At 47.2% G+C, this 25,490-nt stretch overlaps 1 protein-coding gene across 1 annotated transcript in view; it reads left to right on the forward strand.

Moving 5' to 3' along the window:
• The first annotated feature begins 1,575 nt into the window (after nt 1-1,575).
• Nucleotides 1,576-25,490, forward strand: part of LOC136528904 (chromatin structure-remodeling complex protein SYD-like) — a 33,041-nt gene continuing 9,126 nt past the window's right edge. The window contains exons 1-30 of the mRNA XM_066521898.1: nt 1,576-1,815; nt 2,802-2,918; nt 3,007-3,068; nt 4,517-4,722; nt 4,802-5,512; nt 5,605-5,807; nt 6,201-6,400; nt 6,521-6,585; nt 6,667-7,472; nt 7,736-7,833; nt 7,944-8,129; nt 8,206-8,386; nt 8,497-8,658; nt 8,737-8,780; nt 8,939-8,995; nt 9,140-9,236; nt 9,345-9,517; nt 9,594-9,807; nt 10,261-10,386; nt 10,476-10,565; nt 16,992-17,108; nt 17,217-17,297; nt 17,383-17,490; nt 17,673-17,842; nt 18,001-18,079; nt 18,179-18,253; nt 19,734-19,831; nt 19,918-20,025; nt 20,097-20,154; nt 20,235-20,459. Of these exons, the coding sequence (XP_066377995.1) occupies nt 2,814-2,918; nt 3,007-3,068; nt 4,517-4,722; nt 4,802-5,512; nt 5,605-5,807; nt 6,201-6,400; nt 6,521-6,585; nt 6,667-7,472; nt 7,736-7,833; nt 7,944-8,129; nt 8,206-8,386; nt 8,497-8,658; nt 8,737-8,780; nt 8,939-8,995; nt 9,140-9,236; nt 9,345-9,517; nt 9,594-9,807; nt 10,261-10,386; nt 10,476-10,565; nt 16,992-17,108; nt 17,217-17,297; nt 17,383-17,490; nt 17,673-17,842; nt 18,001-18,079; nt 18,179-18,253; nt 19,734-19,831; nt 19,918-20,025; nt 20,097-20,154; nt 20,235-20,459 (4,905 nt within the window). The 5' untranslated portion in view covers nt 1,576-1,815; nt 2,802-2,813. The remainder of the gene's footprint in view (nt 1,816-2,801; nt 2,919-3,006; nt 3,069-4,516; nt 4,723-4,801; nt 5,513-5,604; nt 5,808-6,200; nt 6,401-6,520; nt 6,586-6,666; nt 7,473-7,735; nt 7,834-7,943; nt 8,130-8,205; nt 8,387-8,496; nt 8,659-8,736; nt 8,781-8,938; nt 8,996-9,139; nt 9,237-9,344; nt 9,518-9,593; nt 9,808-10,260; nt 10,387-10,475; nt 10,566-16,991; nt 17,109-17,216; nt 17,298-17,382; nt 17,491-17,672; nt 17,843-18,000; nt 18,080-18,178; nt 18,254-19,733; nt 19,832-19,917; nt 20,026-20,096; nt 20,155-20,234; nt 20,460-25,490) is intronic.

A 25,490-nucleotide genomic window follows, 5' to 3' on the forward strand; every position in this document is an offset into this window, starting at 1 on the left:
TTTCGGTCTTGGAAGCAACTGCACATCAGAAATAAAGAATTATTACACTCCCCCCTCTCCCCCCTGATTTGAAAATTTAACGTCTAGGTGCAATAGAAGAGGAACCTTTTGAAGCAGTTGGAGCTTGCCTGAGCAACAAGTGAAAGAAAATCATCTTCTGGTGGCTCTTAATTAATTCCGCTCGTCTTTTTCTGCGCTCTTTTTACTGCGGCCAAATGTTGCTGGGGCCCATAGTTTCTCACGGAATTTTGTACTATAGTATACAATATTTTTTAATTAAAATCGGCAAAAGCAAGTGCATCTGATCCGGAATTTTGACCCCCCAAGCTGTAGATTTCTGCCAAGTGTTCCATGGCCCCGGTTTTCTTCGATACCCAAATTTCCCTGCACTTCTTTCTTCCTCAAGGTTTCTGTGTTTACAGCTTTATGCTTTGAATTTTTGATCCGTTTGAACCGAGCTCCCGGGAGCGTTGAAACTTGATGCGTCTGTCTCTGTGTTTTAAGGTCCGTGGTGAGGCGCAGCGCCCGCAGGATGCCAACCGAGCAGACCAGAAGATGATTTTCTTTCACTTGTTGCTGCATCAGGCAAGCTCCAACTGCTTCAAAAGGTTCCTCTTCTATTGCACCTACGGAGTAGACGTTAAATTTTCAAATCAGGGGGGAGAGGGGGGAGTGTAATAATTCTTTATTTCTGATGTGCAGTTGCTTCCAAGACTGAAAGAAAGAGGGAGTGGGAAAAGAAATAGAAACTTTAGCTAGGTCCAGATGCGAAACTCGTGACTCGTATGAACAGGTGTGAACAATGCTAGTTGACTACGGGTTGATTAGTGAAAGGTCCACGGTGCCTAGTGCAAAGTGCCTGATTCTGGTTTTTCTTTTTCTTTTATTTATTACATATAATAATCGGCTGAAATTTAGAAAATCCATAGCAAAGCGTAGAAAAATGCTAAAATGGAAAATCCAGTTTTGTTGAAAAATGAAAATCTAGTTTTGCTAAAATGAAAAATACATATCGATGATAAATTTGGACCTCTTTTATGTCTGAATGTACTTAATTTAAATACTTATTTTGGCTGTCGCAATTGTCAAATTTTTTTGGATGTATCGCAAATTTACTGTATTTATTAGAATTTTTATGTGCACATATACAAATATTACAGTGAATTTTTTATAGTGGTATAGAGGAAAAAGTGAAGTTTTTTTTCAACACAGACGGTTACAGTGGCACTAGGGGAAAAATCAAAATTTTGATGCATTCTACCACTAAGGGCAAAATCGTCTTTTCGGGTGGCCGTTAGCTGTTGTTACCAGCAAAATAGACGGAAGTGGCATGTAGGGAAAAGAAATTTCGTGCAAAGGTACAGGAAAACTTTTGAAAATTTCAATGGTACATAGGTAATTTCAATCTTTTATAATGGCACATGGTAAAAGGCTCTATAAGAAGAGACAAACACCCGCGTGAAAAAAGAGCAATCCCAACTCTTTTCTAAAACCCGGCCCAATAAACAGTTGAGCCCGCCGTTGAGCCCATATACAGGACGCGCTATAAGCCGAAATACCACACGGAACAGAGATAGAGAGAGAGAGTGCAGCACTGCAGGGGTCTACTGAGGAACTGGAAGTCTGGAAATGGCGGAGGCGACGAATTCGAGCTTGGGCACGTAGGCGTTGCTCCTGCCATCGCCGCAGCGGTTGCCGGACTCTCACGCCGCCGCCGCAGCCGGAGACCACTAGTTCTCCTGCGCGGCGGCTCCGCGGCTCCCGCCCTCTCCTTTACCGTCCTCCCGCTAGGGTTTTCTCCGATCCCCAATCACTGTAAGTCGCCGCGGCTTGCCTGGGTGTTTCCCTTTCAGGTCGTGCTCGCCTGAGTTGTAGGTTTGGTCTCCTTGTACGCAGATTTGGGAATCGTTGTCGCAACCAGTGTGGTTCTGTTTCCCAGCTAGGGTTACTACCTCGGTAGGCTAATTTTGGGGTGTGAAATATACAGGGATTTTTTTGGGGAGAGCTAGTTGCTACATCCAGCTTCTTAGTGGCTTTGAACACACCATGTGGCGAGTTGGTCGAGCATATCGACGTTTAGGGGTTGTTTGGATCTTGAATTGATGCAAAGAAAGAAAGTTTAAGTAGTTTTAAAGACTGACCACTTACGCCAATGATTGCTTAGGTTAGGATACGGCTTGGATATGAAAACCAGCTCTGAAACCGAGGGAATAGGTTTATGTAAATGGTACCTACTTATACCTGTTTTACATATGATCGGTTTTTATTTAAACAACAATTCAGCTGAATGCTATCCTAATTGAAGTTGATTGCTATTTTCAATCAGTGGAACTCTTCCATTGCATGCCCCGAATGCTTTAGTTTATGACGGGTGTTCATGTTATGTGCTGTAGACCAGAAATGTCATTCCAAACTTTGTATGGGGATTTTGCACTATCTATGCTGTTTTATCCGCAAAAACCTATAACTGTAGTGGACCATGTGTGGTATCTAGTATGTATTTCCACACTATCAGATGCGTGAACGTGCAAAACCTAGGTCAATATTTTCTTCAAAGTTCTAGCATGGATTGCCATGAGACTGTGGGACTACATCTGTTTTCGCCTACTAAACCTGCTAATGGTTCAATAATACATTGCATATACTAAAGTAATCCTGAAACATCATGCCATTGTATCTGTACCTCTACACCATTATATGATGCTTAAAGGAAACTACATTTGCTTGTTCAACATGAATCACAGACTGCCCTGAATACTTCTTTTTTTCTTGCATTTTGTAATGACCGGCTATGATGACAGGCTAGTTCACAAATGGCATCATCACAGCATGTTGAGATGGAGGCCGCGAAACTTCTACATAAACTTATTCAGGAGTCGAAGGATGAGCCTGCTAAACTAGCAACAAAACTTTACGTGGTATGCAGCTCAACTGATAATACAGAAGGGCATGAAAAGTCTAAAAACCTCTACCAACTTGCTTCTTATTTTATGTTTGATGTTCCAGATATGTCAGCATATGAAACTAAGTGGCAAGGAGCAGTCACTGCCATATCAAGTCATATCGAGGTGTGTATTTATTTCTTCACTATTTCTAGAAACGAGAAAATGACTCAAAAATTGGTTTGTGTTCTTCAGTTTCTCCGTACGGAGTTCTCTAAATGGCCTGGGATTGAGCTTCTTCTTTTTGGTTTCTTTGATTTAATAGCCATACTGTTCTTGTGTTGGAGTTGCAAAAAAGAAGAATGGGGGTGATAGATGTGCCCTAAAAAAGGAGAAAATAAATATAAAAGAAAAGAAAATCTGTTAGTTGCTAAAGCTACCTATCAGACAGGCAGAATGGTACAGAACTTAAAGGAGGGAACCTTGTATCGTATTTTACTGAAACAAGTTTTTTCCGGTGCTATAGGACTGACTAACCAGTTAATTTAGGAGACGAAAGTTGGAACAAACAGAAGGGACATAGGTCCTCAGGGCAACATGGGTCCTATAATGCAGCAAATCTGCTTTTTTCTATATATATAAAAATAGCCACCCTAACCTCCAGGGAAGGGGGAAAAGAAGAAAAGGCTGCTACAGTGCAAAAGGGGTTTGATCCTTGTGACTTGTGCAGATTTTTGGTGAGATGCTGAAGGGATTTGTATATTGGGAAGGGTTTTGGGAAATCAGTTGTCCTTATTGTTTCTTGCTTCTTTTGGGGTTTGAAAATTCATGGTTTGAAGAGGGAGTGATTCTTTAAGGTTTCCTTCTTTCGGGGTTCAGAAATTTGATGGCTTGCTGAGGGAGAGAATACTGGAGGTACCCTCATCCCACCACAATGAATATTGCCATGCCTAGTACCAAATGTTGTGACATGTGTTGGGAGGAACTTCATACTTCATGACACTGGAATTAGGTCCTCTATCTAGATGTAATATCTTAATTGGTGTCAGATGATTGCCACTGTCATGGCCAGCGGTAAGGAACTGTATAGCGTGTAGGGAGTAGTGATGCTATGGCCTATGGGAATGGACATGGAACTGAACACTTTAACTTTGGTGGCACGGTTACGACGTTACACCAAAAGACAAGGCTCAGGGGTAAAAATTGTGGTTATAACTTCTTGATTGATTTCTTGGTTGACAATGAGTGGATGTATATATAGTCCTCTCTCCAACAAACTAATTCCAATCCTGAACGTAATACTCTCAGATTCTAATAAGAATTCTTTCTCCAATTCAATAATTCTAATCTGAACTTTAGTCTAACTTGATGCTGAAGTAGAATCATCAGAAACCTGAACCTGCGTGATGCCGGCCTGCAGTACTGCAATTCCCACATGACATCTCCCCCTCCCTCGGGAAACTGCAATCTATAGTGACAAATAATCTTGGTTACACTTTTTACATGAATGCTTTAAATGCCAAGTGAAAGGATGCTACATACTTCAGCAGGTTATATAGAGGTTTAACAATGTAGGTTGTTGCTTTTGCCTTTTCCTAATTTAAAATATTTCATACTGTCTGTAAAATCGGCAGGGCTATGGAGACAGTTGTGAACCAACATGGAATTGATATGGATGCATTGCGATCATCGCGAATTCCATTTGCTGGTGGTCCTCAGGCAGGGGATTCTAGTGGTGCCATGTCAAAGGACAAGGAGGTCATTGGTAACCAGTCTCCCATGGTTGGAAGTGATGCATCCCAAACTAGTGGACAAGCTGGACTGTGGCAGCTTCCATCAGGTAAGCAGATTTGAAAGAAGATTTCCAATAGTTTTGAAGATATAAATTTTACTTCCTGACACTTATTTTATGTCATCAGGTTCAACTGATATGACAAGGCATGGGGCATCTATTTCGGGTAGGGTACCTACAGGGCCAAATAGGGGAGATTTCTCAGCAGCTGATATTCATCAAGCGTCCATGTCACAAAAGAGCGGTAGATCCTCTGGCATTGAAAGCCCTGCAAGTCTGCAGATGGAGGACACCAGATCTATGAATTCACACGATTCTTTGAAATCCGATGAGAAAACAAGTAAGAAAACCTCTTCCAAGAGAAAAAGGATGGATTCAAAAGGAGCTGGGGATTTGCATTCTGAAGACAACTCAAAGTCAGATGCTATGTCCACTGGACAGAATACCAGAAAGGGGAAACAGGTTGGTAAGGCTGGTAGACAAGGTCAACCTTCCATGGGATTTGAGCATGAGCAGCCACATATACTGCAAGGTGGTACTGCTCAGGTGCCACCGATACATGGTGGTGCACCTTTTCTCAGGACTCACCCAGAAGGTCCTTCTGGGAGGACAATGGACAAGACGAAACCATCAAATCCATTCTCAATGGCTCAAATTCCAAATTTTCCTGAAGGACTGGCCTCTAGTGGTGCCCCCATCGAGTTGCAAAAAAGTATACAGGGTGGAGCAAATTTATTTAATCCTGGTTTTGGTTGGAACCAAAACCCACAAGTTCCAACCTTGAAGAATTCTCAAGGTTCTATTCCCAATTTAGTGAGGTCTGGAGTTACTATCGAAGGTACTTATACTTAAACAAGATATAGTAGTCTAAGGTGAGATACAGGAGTGCGCATACTTATCTTCTTGATAATGAGCTTACTTTTATTGCAGGCAAAGTTAGTGTAGGGGCACAAGGAGCTTTTAACTCTACCTCGGCACCACAAATGGAATTTCCCACAATTCCAACTTACAACCCCTCTTCCTTTGGAGCTAGCTCACAGTTTCTGGACAAAGGCAAGGAGTTGGCTTCCAGCAGTACTGGCACTGAACTTCATTCCACGTCTAAAGTTGCATCTCAGCCTGGGATTCCTCATGTAAGGCCTTTGTTTTGATACTTAGAGGTCCTATGTGCATGGACTTGCATATTATTTTTTGGATATCATTACTGTACCTTTTAGATAATATGCCGTCCACTTAAGTCAGGAGGGTTAGATATTCATTCTCATAAGGTTTGGAATTGAGATTACACGGAAATGCATTTGATACGTCATATGTGTCTCAATTTATCTCTATGAGGATGCCTTAATTGGTTTCCTAGCAAGGTTCATCATCTAGCTGGTGTATCCTGCCTCCACCAGCAATCTTGAGAAGCTTTTTAGTTACTCATCTAACATCAGCTCATCTGTTTATTTATAAAATGGTACCTTCAATAGCTAATGCAATCTTCGAGAGTTCTTATTTGAGGCTAATGTAACGTAACTTTCCAGGGAAGTCCCATGCAAGAAAGGCAAGGTATTATCAGGGTGTCACAGAGAGCCGAGGCATCTTTCCAGGAAGGCAGGCCATCTTCACTTCCGAGCAGAAGTACCGGGCCAAGTCCAATGTCTCACACTTCTTCCAACACACCATTTAAAGAACAACAGCTGAAGCAGCTCAGAGCACAGTGCTTAGTATTTCTTGCATTTAGGTCTGCTTTTCTTTTCGTATATCTTTTTCTTGTTGTAGTTTCACTGAGTATATCCAGGCTTCAGATCATGGCATCCAAACTTCATTTTGTGGTACCCATGTAGGCTGCCTTTTCTTGTAGGAATAATTTGCAGCCCAGGAAGGTACATCTTGAAATTGCTTTGGGCAGAGGGCCTCCTGCAGAAAGTAAGAACTAAAAACACACACATTGTGATCTATGTGATTTTGTTTTGTCATATCAATGATAGGTTTATACATGAAAATCAGGTGACAGTGCAGGTCAGAGGGGCAGCGAGGGCAGAGTGTCTGATGCTTTGGGAAAGGAAAATGGTAGCAGTCGGGAGAATTCTGGTGTCTTCTGTAGGCAAACTGATATCTCTAGACTTCCATCCACATCTGCAGGAAGTATTGCAGAGGTTGATTCCGTATTGAAGGACCCAGAAAATGCTACAAAAAAGATCAAGGTTGCTGAACAGGAGAAGTCATTGATGGAAGTAAAAAATATCCAGCAAGCTTCTGTTATGCAGGGAGCTTCAGCTAGTTCTGAAATGCGTTCCCAAGAAACTGCATCTCAAAATCCAGCTGGGCCACAACAGTCATACTTTCAGGGAGATACAAGAAGAATCGCCTCTGATATCCATAGGACTGATGCTGAAAATTTGAGCCGGAATTTAAGTTGGGGAGGCCAGGGATCTACTGCTTTGGGTAGTACTAGACAACATCTGAATCTGGAAACTAAAGAATCACTTGCACCTTCAAAGTCACACCATATGCCTGGTGATGGTTTCAACTCCAATATACCAGGAATAGATCGGACTCCAGAGACAGCCGGAGCTGGTAATGATGTTGAAAATTGTAGCCACGTTGTGGATATTGTGCCTGAGCAGGCTGCTGATGAAGGAGACGAGGACCTCTCAGAGCATGAGGATTTATTGTCATCTCCTCCAAAGCACACAATGACAGAAAAATGGATCTTGGATTACCGGAAGAGAATTTACAATGAGAGACAAAAGAGGGCATCAGAGCAGCATAAATTACACAGCAGAATGTCAGCATCATATGAGAAGCTAAAGGTCTCTCTTTCCCTTCTCTTGAGGGCCTGAAATGAGAAAAATATCATTAGATATGTTTATATACGTATTTCTATTTCATGACAACGTTATTTTAACAATCAGAATTTTCCTTCTAGCCGTTATTTTTTCCCGTTATCAGAACAACTTGTTTATGTATGCTATACTGTTAGTGCATTTGTGTGTTTCTTTTTTACACCACTAGACTTACATCTTGTAGTTTGTTGGCTGGCTATAAACCTAATTTAAGTTTCCTTCATCTTCAGGAGAGTGTTAATTCTTCTGAAGATCTTTCCGCAAAGACAAAGAGTGTCATTGAATTGAAAAAGCTTCAGCTTCTGCCACTTCAACGTCGTGTACGCAGGTTGGAGACCCCCCCCCCCCCCCCCCCAATCAGTGTTATTCTTTTGTTAATCTGACTATATGTCTGTTTAACTATGTAATCCATGTTTTTTTTTCTACTCTATCATGCAGTGAATTTTTGCTGGACTTTTTCAAGCCTAATACAGCCGACTTAGAGCGCATAAAATCACTGAAGAAACATAGGCATGGCCGGCGGGTGAAACAGCTTGAAAAAATTGAACAGAAAATGAAGGAAGAAAGGCAAAAGAGAATTCGTGAGAGACAGAAGGAGTTCTTTGCTGATATAGAGGCTCACAGGTTGGATGACAATCTCTGTTGCTTTCATCATTTCATTGAACCATTTGAAGTCATCTCTACGCTATGTCTTTTGCAGAGAGAAACTCGAGGATAACTTCAAGGCTAAGAGAGAGCGCTTGAAGGGGTTCAATCGATACGCAAAAGAATTTCACAAAAGGAAAGAAAGAATTCATCGGGAGAAACTGGATAGGATCCAACGTGAGAAAATCAATCTGCTTAAGAACAATGATGTTGAGGGTTATCTTAGAATGGTCCAGGTGAGTCTTGTCTTGCTTTATTTTGATTTACTGGTATTTTGATCTTAGCCCTTCATTTAATCTCTATTTATTTGATTAAGTCACCTCTGATAAACATTACTACATTGTAGGATGCAAAATCTGACCGTGTCAAGCAACTATTGCGTGAAACTGAGAAATATCTACAGAAACTTGGGAATAAATTACAGAATGCAAAGTCCACAGGCTCATCTTTTGTTACTGATAAGAGTGACACTGCAAACGACATTGAAGATGAGAGCTACCAGCCACAGGTTACTTAGTTTTCTGGTATATAGATTTCTGATTCCTTCATGTTTGATATTTACTCAAGTGCGATTTCCTCTTTGCAGCATTATCTGGAAAGTAATGAAAAGTACTATCAACTGGCACACAGGTACTTATGAATTGGACAAAAGACATCTTCCTTTGTTAATGGGAAGTACAAGCATGTGCTTAGTTTTAGACTCCCCCCTTGTATTCTAATGTTCATAATTTGCTAATTAAATTCCCAGTCCTTTTCTAATTCTGACACGGTTCCTTACGTTTTTCTAGTGTGAAGGAAACTGTAAATGATCAGCCGTCTTATCTTCAGGGTGGCAAATTGCGAGAGTAAGCTGCACTATTCATTATGCTACTATTTTGTTTCCTTAAATTTTTGCGTGTGATCAGATATTCTTGTTTTTTGCTGTTGCGGTCACGTATTTGATCATTTATACATTTTTATTGGTTTGCTACTTGCTTGCTATTGTACAGGTACCAGATGAATGGCTTGCGTTGGCTGGTTTCGTTGTACAATAATAATTTGAATGGTATTTTAGCAGATGAGATGGGTCTTGGTAAAACAGTGCAAGTAAGACCTAGTGCAGTGTGTTCAACACTTAATTTCATCTGTTCTGTAGTTGTTTAAAATAATACATGAATACAAGAATCCTTCTTATTTGCCTTCCTACTTTGGCAGGTAATCTCTTTGTTATGCTACCTTATGGAAATAAAAAATGACCGTGGACCTTTTCTCGTGGTTGTACCATCATCTGTTCTTCCTGGATGGGAATCTGAACTCCGCTTCTGGGCACCTAATATAAATAAAATTGCTTATGCTGGTCCTCCAGAAGAAAGGCGCAAGATGTTCAAGTAAATGTTTTTTTTTTCAATTCATCTTGCACTAGTCCATGTGGAGTTTTTATTCACTTCAGCTATTTTCTTTCAGAGAGATGATTGTTCATCAGAAGTTCAATGTTCTTTTGACAACATACGAGTACTTGATGAACAAGCATGATAGGCCAAAACTAAGCAAAATACAATGGCACTATATAATAATTGATGAAGGGCATCGTATTAAAAATGCTTCTTGTAAGCTTAATGCTGATTTGAAGCTTTATCGGAGCTCTCATCGGCTATTATTAACAGGAACGCCTCTTCAGGTTCTGAAGTTTGCATTTGTACTGTTATTCATTAATTCACTCTTTGCTTTTCAAGCAATTTCTGCACCAGCTGTTTTCTGATCTAAAATGGCCTCTACCCTCTATATTACTAATATACCACTCACCCTGATCCAAATGTAGGTTGTTTTGTCAGAAGTTAAACTTGTCTAACTTCGATAAAGTTTTTTGAAAGATACACAAACTGCTATAACATGAGATCTGTTTTATTAAGTCCACCATGAAATATGTCATGACTCATGATAGTTCATTTGTTTGGTATTGTAGATGCTAATATATTTTTCCATAAGGTATAAACTTGGTCCAAGTTAGAGAAGTTTGGTTTGTGACAAAACTAAAATGACCTATCTTTTGGAACAAACGTAGTACTGAACTACCATTTATGACCACCCTTTCTGTCTTTCTTTGCTAATTTGGCCTGCTTTTTCTGTGAAGAATAATCTTGAGGAGCTGTGGGCACTTTTGAATTTTCTGTTACCCAATATATTTAATTCATCAGAGGACTTTTCTCAGTGGTTTAACAAACCATTTGAAAGTAATGGTGATAATTCACCTGATGAGGTACAACCTCAGTTTTATTTGTTTCCCTCAGTAGTGGACTGTTCTGTTCTAAGGAATGATGTTTGACTGCATATATTTTCTGTTTAAAGGCCTTACTTTCGGAGGAGGAAAACTTGCTGATCATAAATCGTCTTCACCAGGTTCTTCGGCCCTTTGTACTCCGAAGACTTAAGCATAAGGTCTTTGATTTCACAATCTTAATGCCTGTTTTGGGGAATAATCAAATAATTGCATATTGACGTTCCAGCAATCCACTGCATTCTCCATTAGCTTTGTTTGGTCTACGTTCTCCATGATTGGTAGTTCAAAGTTGTCTACTTTTAGTTTGCTTCATGTGCCTTTATGAGTCTATCTAGTTTTGTTTAAGCTAAATTGATTTGAAATGTTTTCCATTTTGGCATATTGTTGCATGTGCAGCCAGGATTTTACAGCTTTGACCACTAATATATGTGAGAAGGCACATTTATTATGCTTTCTTTCACTATTTTTTTTATCTCAGTTACTGACATTACCTTTGAAATTGTGCCTTTTCCACCATATTGACATTGGCTGGGTCGTGACTTGCACATGAACAATAGGAAAGAACTTACATTTGCAGACAGTGGGAGCGAGTGATTTCTGTTGTCTCAAGCGTATTTCTTGTCCTATAGTTAAATTCAAGCCAACCAAAATGTCTTCTATTCTCTTTTAGTTGTTTTTGAAACTTGACGCTGGTACTGAACAGTTGATATTCAACAAACCGAAAAGAAGTACTGCTTCCATCTCTTTCTATAGGGTGTATTAGAATTTAATTTGATAAATTTTGACTAACAATTAAGCAAATTATATGCATTTTGAGTTGAAAGTTATATCAATAGATTCACATTCCACAACCCAGTTAAACATATATTCTGTAAATTGTATGGTCAAAATGGACATGTAAAGACTTCTACAAATCCTAATACGTTAAAATGGACTTATGGAAAGTAACTGAGGGGGTAGTGCATTGGACAGATCTGTTAGCATGTTTACTGCTTCCTTTATTACTAGCTGACTGCCTAGGAACCTCCCCTGGCTGTCACCTACTTACTCCCCTTCTTTACTGCTAGTATTTACTTTTGCTGCTAGACAGCTGATGCCTGGGAATCTTCCCTGGCTGTTGCCTGTGTGCTTCCCCCCCTCTCTCGTGTTAGTCTAGCTCCTACATAAATCCCTGTAATTTGGTTTACTCAACATGTATGAATACAAGAGCTAGTTCATCCTCTATCATGGTATCACGAGACTCTTAAGATCCTGCAGTCTCCTTCCGCTCCCTATCTCCCTATCTCCATGGCCCCTGAGCTGCCGCTTCCGTCTGATGCGACCACTCTCGCCGCGTAGGCTGAGCACGAGCAGGCCGCCGCTCGCCAGCGCGCAGAGGACGCTGCTACAGCTGAAGGGAAGGCCGCTCTGGAGACGGCCGCTGCGGCTGCTACCCAGGCCGCCGCCGCTGCCCAGGCCCGCGTCCAAGCAGCCCTCGCTGCCCTGGAAGCCGAGCGCGCTGCGGCCGCCGCCCTCGAACGCGCGGCTACCGTGGCTCGGGACCGTGCCGCCCCACCGGCCCTTGAAGACGACGGCTCCAACCTCAGCGACGACGACGCTCCTCTCCACAATGAAGCTGCCCTTGTCGCCCACCTCCACGCCCAGGCTGCGGGTGTCCAGAACATCCGCTCCCTCGTGCCAGTGGTCCTCGATCTCCTGCCCCCCACTACAACCGATGGCGCGACTTAGTGCTGCTTACTCTCGAGCGCTACGCTCTCGCCGACCATGTCCTCTGCACCGCGCCCCGCCCCGCCCGTCCTTCTTGGCACCGGATGGACTGCGTTGTGCTGCCTTGGCTGTTTGGCACCCTCGCTGTCGAACTCCAGGACACCGTTCGCGAACGCGGCGGCTCAGCACGCGACGCTTGGATTGGCATCGAGGAACAATTCTTGGGCAACCGCGAGACTCACGCTCTCTACCTCGACATAGAGTTCCGCGCGTTCGTCCAAGGTGACTTGCTCATCCGCAACTACTGCTGCAAGATGAAAGGTATGGCAGATGCTCTAGGCGATCTCGGTGAGGTCATCACTGACTGCACCCTTGTCCTCAATGTCCTTCGTGGCCTCAACGCCAAGTATGACCACATGAAGGCCCTCTTGAAGCTGACCCGTCCGTTCCCGACGTTCAATGAAGTCCGCAATGATCTCCAACTTGAGGAGCTCACGCTGGACCCCCCTGTGTCCCAGCCACCGACAGCTCTCCTCGCCTCGCAGCCGAAGTCCAGCGCCACCAACACCTTTCAGGTGCGGCAACCTGGGGGCCCCTCTCTCCACGGTGCCTCCAATCGGGCTCCTGGCACCGGTCCCAGCCACCACGGTGCTGGTGCTGGTTCTGGTAGCAATGGCGGCAAGCGGCATTATCGCCGTGGGAACAGCGGCAAAGGTGGCAACGGCAGCCAGGGTGGCTCCCCTTGGCCTTCCTTCTACAACCCTGGACAGGCTCCTTCACCGTGTGGCCCACTCGTGGCCAGCAGCAGCAGCAGCCCCATGGTCCTCCTCCAGATGGGCGTTCTGGTCACCCTGCACCTCAGCAGGCATTCATGGCGGCGCCCAATCCCTACGGTATCCCTCCACCACCGGGCTTTCCACCCATGCTGACTGCCCCGGCTTTTTCCATGAACCAGCAGCAGTACCATCAGCAGCAGCCGCAACAGCAGGTGTACCAGGCCCCTTCCCAGTCTCCCTGGACCGGCTCCTGGAATCAGCAGGCTCTGGCCAACTCCTTCAGCACCATGAGCCTCACTCCACCTGCTTTCACTGACTGGGTCATGGATTCCGGCGCCTCTAATCATATGACGCCTGATGCCGGTAACATTTCTCTTTTCCGACCACCTCATTTTACTTGTCCAGTTGTCCTTCATCCATTGTTGTTGGAAATGGTTCCACTCTTCCTGTGACAGCTACGGGTGATGCTGTCCTTCCAGGAACCTTTCGTCTTAATAATGTTCTTGTTGCTCCCAACATTATTAAGAACCTCATTTCTGTTAGACAATTCACTACTGATAACAACTGTTCTGTTGAGTTTGATCCTTTTGGTCTCTCTGTGAAGGATCTTCATTCCAGGAACGAGATCATCAGGTGCAATAGCTCCGGCCCCCTTTACTCCTTGATGCCGCCGGCCGCTTCCTCCTCTTCATGTGCCCTCATCACTGCTGCTCCAGCTGCTGTTTGGCATCGTCGTCTTGGGCATCCTGGCCATGAAGCACTCTTCAAACTATCTAGTGTTTCTGCTATTTCATGTACTCATCACTCTAGTGATCAACTGTGTCATGCTTGTCAACTTGGTCTTCATATTCGCTTACCATTTGCCAACTCTTCATCTCGTGCTCTTAAGAATTTCGATTTAATTCATTGTGACTTGTGGACCTCTCCTATCAAGAGTGTGTCCGGGTATAAATATTATCTCGTTATTCTTGACAATCACTCTCACTTTATCTGGACTTTCCCTTTGCGGCTCAAGTCCGAGACTTTTTCTACCTTGGCAAATTTCTTTTCGTACGTGACCACTCAGTTTGGCTGCACCATAAAAAACGTCCAGTGCGACAATGGGCATGAATTTGACAATTCCTCCGCCTGCTTTTTCTTCCTCACTCACGGTGTTTGTCCTGTCCTTACACCTCCTCCCAAAACGGGAAGGCTGAACGCATTCTTCGCTCCATTAACAATATTGTGCGCTCCCTTCTCTTCCAAGCTTCCTTGCCTACTTCCTACCGGGTTGAAGGCCTTCACACTGCCACTTATTTACTAAACCGTCTCCCCACAAAAACTCTGGAGTTCGCCACTCCTCACTTCGCCTTGTTCGGCTCTCATCCCTCCTACTTCCACCTTCGGGTCTTTGGCTGTGCTTGTTGTCCTAACATGTCTGCCACTGCCCCTCACAAACTTTCCCCTTGCTCCACTCTGTGTTTTCCTGGGTTATTCTTCTAATCATAAGGGATTTCGGTGTCTTGACCTCTCCAACCGCATCATCATCTCTCGTCATGTTACCTTTGATGAGACAAATTTTCCCTTTGCCAAGACACCGTCACCCCCCACCACTAATGATTTTGATTTTTTGGATGAGTTTGAGCCCTCGGTGTGCCTTCCAGGCCTCTCTGCTGGCTCCTCCCCTTCAGGTACCTTCGGCGGAGTCAACCCTGGTTCACTCGGTGTCTCGCCAGCTGCCACTGTGACTCCTGTCACACCAGTGCTGGCTGAGCCTGTGGACCTGGCAGGTCCTTACCAGCCCCTTCCTGCGCCGCGCGCAGCCTCGGCTCCCTCGGCGGAACATCACAACGCCCCTGCTGCTGCTCCTGCTCCACCAGCTCCCCCTGTTGTGCCCCCTGCGCGCACCATCATTCATGTCTACACCCGGCGTCACCCAACTCGTGTTTCTCCAGTTGCTGCTGATTCTGGGCTGTCACAAGGTACTCCAGCTACTGCAGATTCTGGGCTGTCACAAGGTACTCCGGGTGCTGCTAATTCAGGGCTGACACACGGTCCTTCGGTTGCTGCTGCTCCTGTTACATTGCCCCAGGGTGCTGTTCCAGTTCATCAAGTGGTGAATCATCACTCCATGACCACTAGAGGGAAACTTGGCTTCCGTCAGCCTGCCATCTATCATGCTGCAGCCATCTCTCCCATTCCGAAGACTTATCGGAGTGCTCTTGCTGATCCTAATTGGCGAACTGCAATGGAAGAAGAGTATGCGGCTCTTCTGTCCAATAACACATGGGATCTCGTTCCCCGACCATCTGGTGCAAATGTGGTAACTGGCAAGTGGATTTTTCGTCAGAAGTTCAATGCTGATGGCTCCTTTGATTGCTACAAGGCTCGGTGGGTTCTCCGTGGTTTTACCCAACGTCCAGGAGTGGATTATGATGAGACCTTTAGTCCTGTGGTGAAACCAGCAACGGTCCGTGCAGTCCTCTCTTTGGCTCTCTCACAGCAGTGGCCTATTCATCAACTGGATGTCAAGAATGCCTTCCTCCATGGCACCCTCTCCGAGACTGTCTATTGCTGCCAACCCACTGGATTTATTGACACTGCTCATCCTGATCATGTTTGCCGCCTCAACAAGTCTCTGTATGGTCTGAAGCAGGCACCTCACGCTTGGTACAGCCGGTTTGCCACCTACCTCTTGTCTCTCGGGTTTGTTGAAGCAAAGTCTGACACCTCTCTGTTCATTTACCACCGAGGCAATGAGATTGTTTACCTACTACTCTATGTGGATGACATTGTTCTGACTGCCTCTAGTGCCTCTCTCCACCGCACTATCACTGCCTTGCAACAAGAATTCTCCATGAAAGACCTTGGTCTTTTGCATCACTTTTTGGGCATTTCAGTCACGCAACATTCAGGTGGTCTCTTCCTGTCACAACAGCAGTACACCATTGACATCCTCAAACGTGCTGGTATGATGGATTGCAAACCGTGTAGCACGCCTGTGGACACTCATGCTAAAGTTTCTGCTACTGAAGGTGCTCCTGTCACTGATCCTACCCACTATCGCAGTCTTACAGGAGCCCTGCAGTACCTTACTTTCACAAGACCAGACATTGCTCATGCTGTTCAACAAGTATGCCTTCACATGCATGATCCTCGCGAACCTCACTTGTCTGCTGTTAAGAGGATTCTCCGCTATCTTCAGGGAACTCTCAGCCATGGCCTGCACCTTCAGCCCTCCACTCCTTCTGAACTTGTGGTCTATACTGATGCCGATTGGGCTGGGTGTCCCGACATTCGCCGCTCCACTTCAGGCTATGCTGTGTTTCTTGGCGCCAATCTGGTTTCTTGGTCTTCAAAACGCCAAAACACAGTCTCTCGTTCAAGTGCCGAAGCTGAATACCGGGCTGTGGCGAATGGAGTTGCTGAAACTTGCTGGCTCCGCCAACTTCTACAGGAATTGCATGCTCCACTGCCTCGGAGCACACTGGTCTACTGCGACAATGTCAATGCAGTATACTTGTCCACCAATCCCGTACAACATCAACGCACGAAGCATGTTGAGATTGATCTCCACTTCGTTCGTGAACGGGTCGCCATTGGCGATGTTCGGGTTCTTCACATACCAACGATGTCCCAGTTTGCTGACATCTTCACCAAGGGTCTTCCCACCTCTGTGTTCCAAGATTTTCGCTCCAGCCTTCATATCAGCGAGCCCGCCGGGGGGGGGGGGGGGGGGGGGGGGGGGGGGTTAGTGTGTTTACTGCTTCCTTTATTACTAGCTGACTGGAACCTACCCTGGCTGTCACCTACTTACTCCCCCTCTTTACTGCTAGTATTTACTTCTCCTTTTGCTGCTAGACGGCTGATGCCTGGGAATCTTCCCTGGCTGTCGCCTGTGTGCTTCCCCCTCTCTCTCTTGTGTTAGTCTTGTATCAATACAAGAGCTAGTTCATCCTTTGTTAGTCTTGTATCAATACAAGAGCTAGTTCATCCTTTATCAAGATCTTTTAGTTAGCTTTTAGCAATTTGCTCATTAATTTGGATTATTGTTGTATTCGTATGTTTCTCATCTTTGTCTGTGTCCAGATAATTATGCAAGTTTTGTTTTACTAACTTCAGGTCGAAAATGAGCTGCCTGAGAAAATTGAAAGACTTGTAAGATGTGAGGCATCTGCTTATCAGAAACTTCTCATGACAAGGGTGGAAGAAAATCTTGGTGCGTTTGGAGCCGTTAAGGTGTGTATCATCTTACTGTTCTGGGTCGTGCTAGCTAGTATGTTTCATTGATCATTTGCTGAGTATTTCATGGATTTGGTCTTTAAGATACTGCGTTATTGTCTTTAGATTCGCTCCGTGCACAACTCTGTCATGGAATTGAGGAACATATGCAACCATCCTTACCTGAGCCAACTTCATGTTGAAGAGGTAGAATGCAAATCTTCCATTCTTCCTCACTCTTGTTATTTTTGAATCCTTATGTTTGCCAGCAACCATTTGGGTTCTCTTGTAGATTGAGGGCTATCTACCTAAACATTACCTGCCATCTATTGTGAGGCTCTGCGGAAAACTTGAGATGTTGGACAGATTGCTGCCCAAACTCAAAGCGACTGGCCATAGGGTGAGTGAATATTATTTGGATTTAGTCTGACTTAGAATTTGATTGTTCCTTTTTTTTTTCTCTAGTTGCCAGTTGAACTTGAATGTTCATCCCTCCCCTCCTGCTCCCTCGTCTTTTTTCGTATCTTTGTTCCTTTTCTGGTGATTAGTTCTGGATCACTGATGGCAACTACAATCCTCCAGGTTCTACTTTTTTCTACAATGACAAGATTGCTTGATGTAATGGAGGATTACCTGTTTTGGAAAAAGTATAAATACCTTCGATTGGATGGGCACACTTCTGGCCAGGAAAGAGGAGCTCTTATCGATAAATTTAATGATCCTAATTCTCAAGCGTTCATTTTTCTTCTTAGGTATGTTACAATTGTATTGCAAGTTTTTATCAAAAAGTGAGCTTAGCAAACTCACGAAGTATGATTGGGCTACTGATTTGATTAATATTTATTTAAACCTATTTATCTAATGACAAACAATTACTTAGCTCTAACTGTTATCTACCTCTTTTTGGTAGTATCCGAGCTGGAGGTGTTGGGGTCAATCTCCAAGCAGCCGATACAGTTATCATATTTGATACTGATTGGAATCCTCAGGTAGCTAAATATCTAGTTATAATGTTATATATATACGCTTATTACTCTTTTTATAAGAGGACACAACGTGCTGCTCACTACTAATTGATTTTTATCCAGGTTGACCTGCAAGCACAGGCGAGGGCCCACAGGATTGGTCAAAAGAAGGAGGTTCTTGTTTTACGTTTAGAAACGGTAATCATTTCTTGTGGTGTTAGGTTGAAAGTTTGTTTATCTACTCCCTCTGCCCCAAATTGTAAGGCCTTTTAGCTTTTACTATGTATCTAGACACAACAACAACAACAACAACAAAGCCTTTAAGTCCCAAACAAGTTGGGGTAGGCTAGAGTTGAAACCCAACAGAAGCAATCAAGGTTCAGGCACGTGAATAGCTGTCTTCCAAGCACTCCTATCTAAGGCTAAGTCTTTGGGTATATTCCATCCTTTCAAGTCTCCTTTTATTGCCTCTACCCAAGTCAACTTCGGTCTTCCTCTGCCTCTCTTCACGTTACTATCCTGACTTAGGATTCCACTACGCACCGGTGCATCTGGAGGTCTCCGTTGCACATGTCCAAACCATCTCAACCGGTGTTGGACAAGCTTTTCTTCAATTGGCGCTACCCCTAATCTCTCACGTATATCATCGTTCCGAACTCGATCCCTTCTTGTATGACCGCAAATCCAACGCAACATACGCATTTCCGCGACACTTAGCTGTTGAATATGTCGTCTTTTCGTAGGCCAACATTCTGCACCATACAACATAGCAGGTCTAATCGCCGTCCTATAAAACTTGCTTTTTAGCTTCTGTGGTACCCTTTTGTCACATAGGACACCAGACGCTTGCCGCCACTTCATTTACTATGTATCTAGACGTAGCGTATATTTATGTTCATTGCTTTTTCTGTACCTCGAAAAGCCAAAACAACTTACAATTTGGAATGGAGGGAGTAGTTAACAAATCAATTGAGCTTACCCAGTGGCTAGTGTTGAAAGCTACCACACAGTGTGGGTGGTCGGGGGAAGGGAATTTCTAGGAAGCCTTTCCCTTGCTTTATTTTGCAAGTAGGCTAATTCATACCATTGTTTGTCTGTTTTGTTTCTTGACATCTAGGATGAATTTGAAATTTTATTTTTCATGTTTATTTAATTTTATATGTACCACATGCATCATGTTTCAAAAAATATTCAACGCATTGCGACATGCTCAATTCATTAGCTGGGACACGGCTACAAGGGACCCTTGGATGAAATCCACTCTCATATAAGAAACCACAGAAAATAATAATAGATGCATTTAGCTTAGGGGAGTGCAGAAACCCATGGATATTGGATACTAATAGTTCTCTTAATAAAGCAGCTATTGCTTGAAGGCACAACACAATTTGATGTTTCTCAATCGAAATGAACAATTTTTTTGGGTAAGCCAAACGAATAAAGTAGTGCTTTTGATACTAAAAAGTTCTTTGATAATGACTATACAAAACGTCATGTTGAGATTTTTCTGTATTATTTATCTGTTTGTGCCATAGCAGAAACCCTATGTGATTTTGTGATGACCTGAATATCTCAGGAATTTTTTCTTGGTTTAACCAAATTAATACCTTCTACTAGTTGAGATGAAAAATCTCTTGCCATTTGTTTTTGACTTTTAGCCTATTTTAATGAATATAAGGTCCGAACTGTTGAAGAGCAAGTCAGGGCTTCAGCAGAACACAAATTAGGTGTTGCTAATCAGAGTATAACGGCTGGCTTTTTTGACAATAACACAAGGTAAATCCTTCTATTGTCTCAAATAATTTAGCACCCATAGGTCCCATCCTCACCCTCCTAATTTATACAATGGGGTGCTATTTCAGTGCTGAAGATCGAAGAGAGTATCTTGAATCACTCCTACGTGAGTGTAAGAAGGAAGAAGCAGCTCCAGTGTTAGACGATGATGCTCTGAATGATATTCTAGCTCGAAGGTAAGATCCGATTGTTTCGACATTATGAATGTTTGTATTTACATAACATTGCTTGACTTTCTGTATTGCAGTGAAGCTGAGATTGACATATTTGAGTCTATTGACAAGCAAAGGAGAGAAGAAGAAATGGTACGCTGAATTTCTATAAGTTGCTTTCAGCTAAAGCTTCTACATATTTGCCATCTTGTAATATTGTTGTGTCCTTACAGGCAGCTTGGCAAAAGGTGGTTCAGGATGTTTCAACTAGTGGGCTAGATCCTGCAGTATTGCCTTATCGTCTTGTAACTGATGATGATCTCAAGCCCTTCTGCCATGCTATGAAACTTTACGAGCCATCATCAAATGTGAAAACAGTAAAGGTGAATGTGAGGAAGAAGGGTGAACTTGGGGGGCTTGATACACAGCATTATGGAAGGGGTAAACGAGCTCGTGAGGTCAGTTGCACACTGTCTCTTAATGTATCTTTCAGTTGTTGTCTATGATGGGATAAGTCTCATGTGTTGTCTGGTCTTTGTGGGGCTGTGCTGGTCACATGGTCCTTGTGGCTGCATGGTCTGTTTTTTTTTGGACAACATCTTAGACTAGAGGACATCATCTTAGACGACAACATCTTAGAGGACAACATCTTAGCATCTAGGACAACATCTTAGACTAGCATCTTGGTATATGCTTGGCTGGCTAGCAGCCTGTAAATATGTACCTCCAACCCCTCAGGTTGGCATGGCATTGTGTGAGAAATAAACCAGAAAATTGCCCCAACTTCTAGTGTCATCCTTTTTCGATGAGAGTAAGAATTCTGCTACTACAAAGAGTAAGAATTCAGCGACTAACAAGTGGTATCAGAGCCGTATTATCCTGTAGCCTGAGCATCTCTTGCTCATATTCTTTCCCAGCCTCGCAACAGCCCCAGCTAGGAGCAGCAACAGCTCCGGCCGCTCCTGCTCACTCCTCTCCCTCTGCGCAGCTCGTCTGAAGCATCCCTCTCCCCACGCAGCAGCCTCCCGGTAGCGTGTCATGTCCGCAGGGCAGTCTCAGCGCTCGGTCTCCTCGAGCACGCGGCGTCAGCAGGAGGCCGAACTTGCCGCGGCAGAGGAACGCGAGTGAGCGGCGGCAGAGACTGCTGCGGCGGTGGCAAGGGCGTCGAGGCTGGCAGCGGCGGAGCTGGCAGCAGCCAGAGCGGAGGCGGAAGCAGCGACGGCGGCGGATGCAGCGCGTGCGGCGGTAGCAGAGGTCGAGGCCCTGCGCGGCAGCATCAGCAGCTCCGTTTCTGCTGACGACAGCGTCGACGCGGACCTCGAGCTGCTGGGGAGGGAGACAGGACGAGCGCGGGCAGCGCAGTGGGCAGCCGCGCACGCCCACGAGCGCGGCGGCAGCCTAGATAGGCACGGACGCGCCGGCGGCGCTCTTGGAGGAGGCACGCACGGCGGCGGCGCTCCTGGAGGAGGCGCGCACGGCAACGGTGGCGGACGGGTCGATGGAGAGCGCGGTCTTCACAGGCAGCGTGGCTCTCTCTCCCCGGATCGGTACCGTGGTTACCACGGGCTCCAGGCTGTCGTCAGGGACGTTGGCTCCGGCGGTGGGTGGCCTACCCTCACTAAGACCAACTACGTCGAGTGGGCTGCTGTGATGAGGGTAAAGCTCCAGGTGCGACACATGTGGGTGGCAGTCCGGTACGACGACGTTGACTATGACCTAGATCGACGGACGTTGGATGCCCTCATCGCTGCAGTCCCGCCCGAGATGCAGTTCTCGCTTACTAAAAAGCGGGCTGCCAAGGAGGCTTGGGACGCCATCGCTGCGGCACGCATCGGCAGCGACCGCGCCCGCAAGTCCACACTGCAGACACTTCGCAAGGAGTGGGAGAACCTGACCTTCAAGCCAGGTGAGGACGTTGATGACTTTGCTCTCCGTCTCAACACTCTGTTGCAGAAGATGGTGCAGTTCGGCGATGACACCTACGGCGAGGAGAGAGCTGTCGAAAAGCTCTTCCGCTGCGTCCCCGAGAAGTACAAGCAGATGGCTCGCTCGATCGAGTGCCTGTTGGATCTCTCCACGATGTTGATCGAGGAGGCGATAGGTCGCCTCAAGGTCGTCGACAGCGATGAGCCACAGTCTCTCTCAGGGCCCATCACCACTAGCGGGAAGCTCCTTCTCACTCGGGAGCAGTGGCTTGCCAGCCAAGGTGACCGGAAGAAGGGGGAGCCTTCTTCCGCGACAGGCGGCCGCAAGCGTGGCAAGCCACGCAAGGCGCGCAGAGACGCCCAGGCCGGGGCGCGAGGACATGCCGAGGGTGATGCCCGCGGAGACGCCCAGGGTGGCGCCGCCGACAGGAACAAGCCGGTACGAGACGACGCCTGCCGCAATTGCGGCCAGCTTGGCCATTGGGCCAAGGACTGTCGACAGCCATGACACGGCCAGGCCCACGTCGCACAGGCGGAGGAGCCGGCTCTGTTCATGGCACATGCAAGCATCGAGCTACCTCCAGCGGCACCGGCCGCAACGGCCCTCCTCCACCTTGACGAGCCAAAAGCACATGCCCTCCTCGACGACGGCTCCAGCAACGACAAGACTGACGGGTGGTGCCTCGACACCGGCGCCACCCATCACATGACCGGTCGACGGGAGTTCTTCACCGAGCTTGACTCTATCATCCGAGGCTCCGTCAAGTTTGGGGATGCCTTCGGCGTGGAGATCAAGGGCGTCGGCTTTGTCATCTTCACCGCCGTGTCTGGTGAGCACAGGCTACTCACCGGAGTCTACTACATCCCCGCGTTGAGGAACTCCATCATCAGCTTGGGACAACTGGATGAGAACGGTTCGCGCGTGGTGGTTGAGGATGGAGTCATGAGGATTTGGGATCGTCGTCGTCGCCTTCTTGCCAAGGTATCCAGAAGCGCAAATCGACTCTACGTCATTAACGTGCAGGTGGCACAACCCCTCTGTCTCGCTGCTCGTCGGGACGACGAGGCGTGGCAGTGGCACGAGCGTTTCGGGCACCTTCACTTTGAGACCCTGAAGCGGCTCAGTGCCACAGAGATGGTGCGAGGCCTGCCGTGCCTCGACCATGTGGAGCAGCTCTGCGACGTCTGCGTGTTGACGAAGCAGAGGCGACTCCCCTTTCCCCAGCGGGCGAGCTTTCGAGCCAAGGAGAGGCTCGAGCTTATGCACGGGGACTTGTGTGGCCCGGTGACACCGGCCACACCGGGAGGACGACGCTACTTCCTGCTGCTCGTCGACGACCTCTCCCGCTACATGTGGGTGATGGTCCTCGGTAGCAAGGGAGAGGCTGCGGAGGCGGAGTACGGCCGCAAGCTGCACGTGCTATGCACCAACAACGGCGGCGAATTCACGGTTGCTGAATTCGCGTCGTACTGCGCTGATGAGGGCATTCAGCGCCACTACTCCGCGCCGTACAACCCACAGTAGAACGGCGTCGTCGAGTGGCGCAACCAGACGGTTGTGGGGATGGCTCGGGCCCTTCTCAAGCAGAGGGGGATGCCGGCTGTCTTCTGGGGAGAGGCGGTGGTGTCGGCCGTCTACATCCTCAACCGCTCGCCTACCAAGGCGCTCGACGGGAGGACGCCGTACGAGGCTTGGCATGGGCGCAAGCCGGTGGTCTCCCACTTGCGGGTGTTCGGCTGCCTCGCGTTCGCCAAGGAGCTTGGCCACATCAACAAGCTCGACGACAGGAGCACTCCGGGAGTGTTCATCGGCTACGCGGAGGGCTCGAAGGCCTACCGCATCCTCGACCCGAAGACAGCGTGTGCGCACGACGCGCGACGTTGTGTTCGACGAAGGGCGAGGATGGGCGTGGGACAAGGCGGTGGACGACGGCTTGGCTCCGACGTACGACGACTTCACTGTCGAGTACGTCCACTTCGAGGGAGCTGGGGGAGTAGGCAGCTCTTCTTCTACGAGCGCGTCTACCCCAGTCCCCGAGCCTCCACCGACCCCGGTGCCTGCTACTCTGACAGCATCACGCTCTCCAGGCAGGACCTCGGCTGCGATGAGTCCTTCGCCGGCTCCATCACAGCTGGCACTACCACGCACTCCAGCACCGATAGGCACCTCTCCGGGCACGTCTACTCCAACACCAGCTCGTGTCGAGCACAACCCGGTTGAGCTCGCTACTCCGCTCTCTCACGACGAGGAGCGTATCGACGCGTACCACGATGGCGAGCCGTTGCGGTACCGTACGATGGAGAACCTTCTCGGCGACCAGCCGGTGTCGGGACCGGTGCCTCACGACCTGGAGGCGCAGTTGCACCTTGCGTGTGACGACGGCGAGCCTCGGTCGTTTGCAGAGGCCGAGAGACACGAGGCATGGCGCGCCGCGATGCAGTTGGAGATGGATGCGGTCGAGAAGAACCACACCTAGGAGCTTGCTGACCTTCCTCGTGGTCACTGCGCGATCACCCTTAAGTGGGTGTACAAGCTGAAGAGGGATGAAGCCGGCGCCATCGTCAAGCACAAGGCTCGCTTGGTGGCACGAGGTTTCGTGCAGCAGGAGGGGGTCAACTTCGACGACGCCTTTGCTCCCGTGGCACGGATGGAGTCCGTGCGACTCCTCCTTGCGCTAGCTGCCTAGGAGGGCTGGCGTGTTCATCACATGGACGTCAAGTCGGCGTTCCTTAACGACGACTTGAAGGAGGAGGTCTACGTGCACCAGCCGTCAGGATTTGCGATCCCCGGCAAGGAGGGCAAGGTGCTCCGCCTGCGTAAGGCCCTCTATGACTTGCGGCAGGCACCGAGGGCGTGGAATGCCAAGTTGGATTCCACGCTAAAGGGGATGGGCTTCGAGCAAAGCCCGCATGAGGCGGCCATCTACCGACGGGGCAGTGGAGGAAATGCTCTGCTGGTGGGTGTCTACGTCGACGACTTGGTGATCACCGGCACCAAGGATGCGGAGGTGGTGGCATTCAAGGAAGAGATGAAGGCCACCTTCCAGATGAGTGACCTGGGGCCTCTCTTCTTCTACCTGGGAATCGAGGTACACCAGGATGACTCCGGGATCACGCTTCGACAGACCGCCTACGCCAAGCGCGTCGTTGAGCTAGCTGGGCTCACCGACTGCAACCCAGTTCTCACTCCGATGGAGGAGAGGCTGAAGCTGAGCCGCGACAGCACGACGGAGGAGGTGGACACTACGCAGTACCGGCGCCTTGTGGGGAGCCTTCGCTACCTCGCCCACACACGGCCGAACTTGGCATTCTCCGTCGGCTACGTTAGTCGGTTCATGCAGCGACCGACGACGGAGCACCAGCAGGCTGTGAAGAGGATCATCCGCTATGTTGCGGGGACTCTCGACCACGACCTCTACTACCCTAGGTGCCCCGGGGCGGCACACTTCGTTGGGTACAGCGACAGCGACCACGCCGACGACATCGACACCAACAACAGCACAAGCGGGATCCTCTTCTTCCTCGGCAAGTGCCTCGTTAGCTGGCAGTCGGTCAAGCAGCAGG

This window comes from Miscanthus floridulus, chromosome 19 (genome assembly GCF_019320115.1).
Source record: "Miscanthus floridulus cultivar M001 chromosome 19, ASM1932011v1, whole genome shotgun sequence".
Taxonomy (NCBI): domain Eukaryota; kingdom Viridiplantae; phylum Streptophyta; class Magnoliopsida; order Poales; family Poaceae; genus Miscanthus; species Miscanthus floridulus.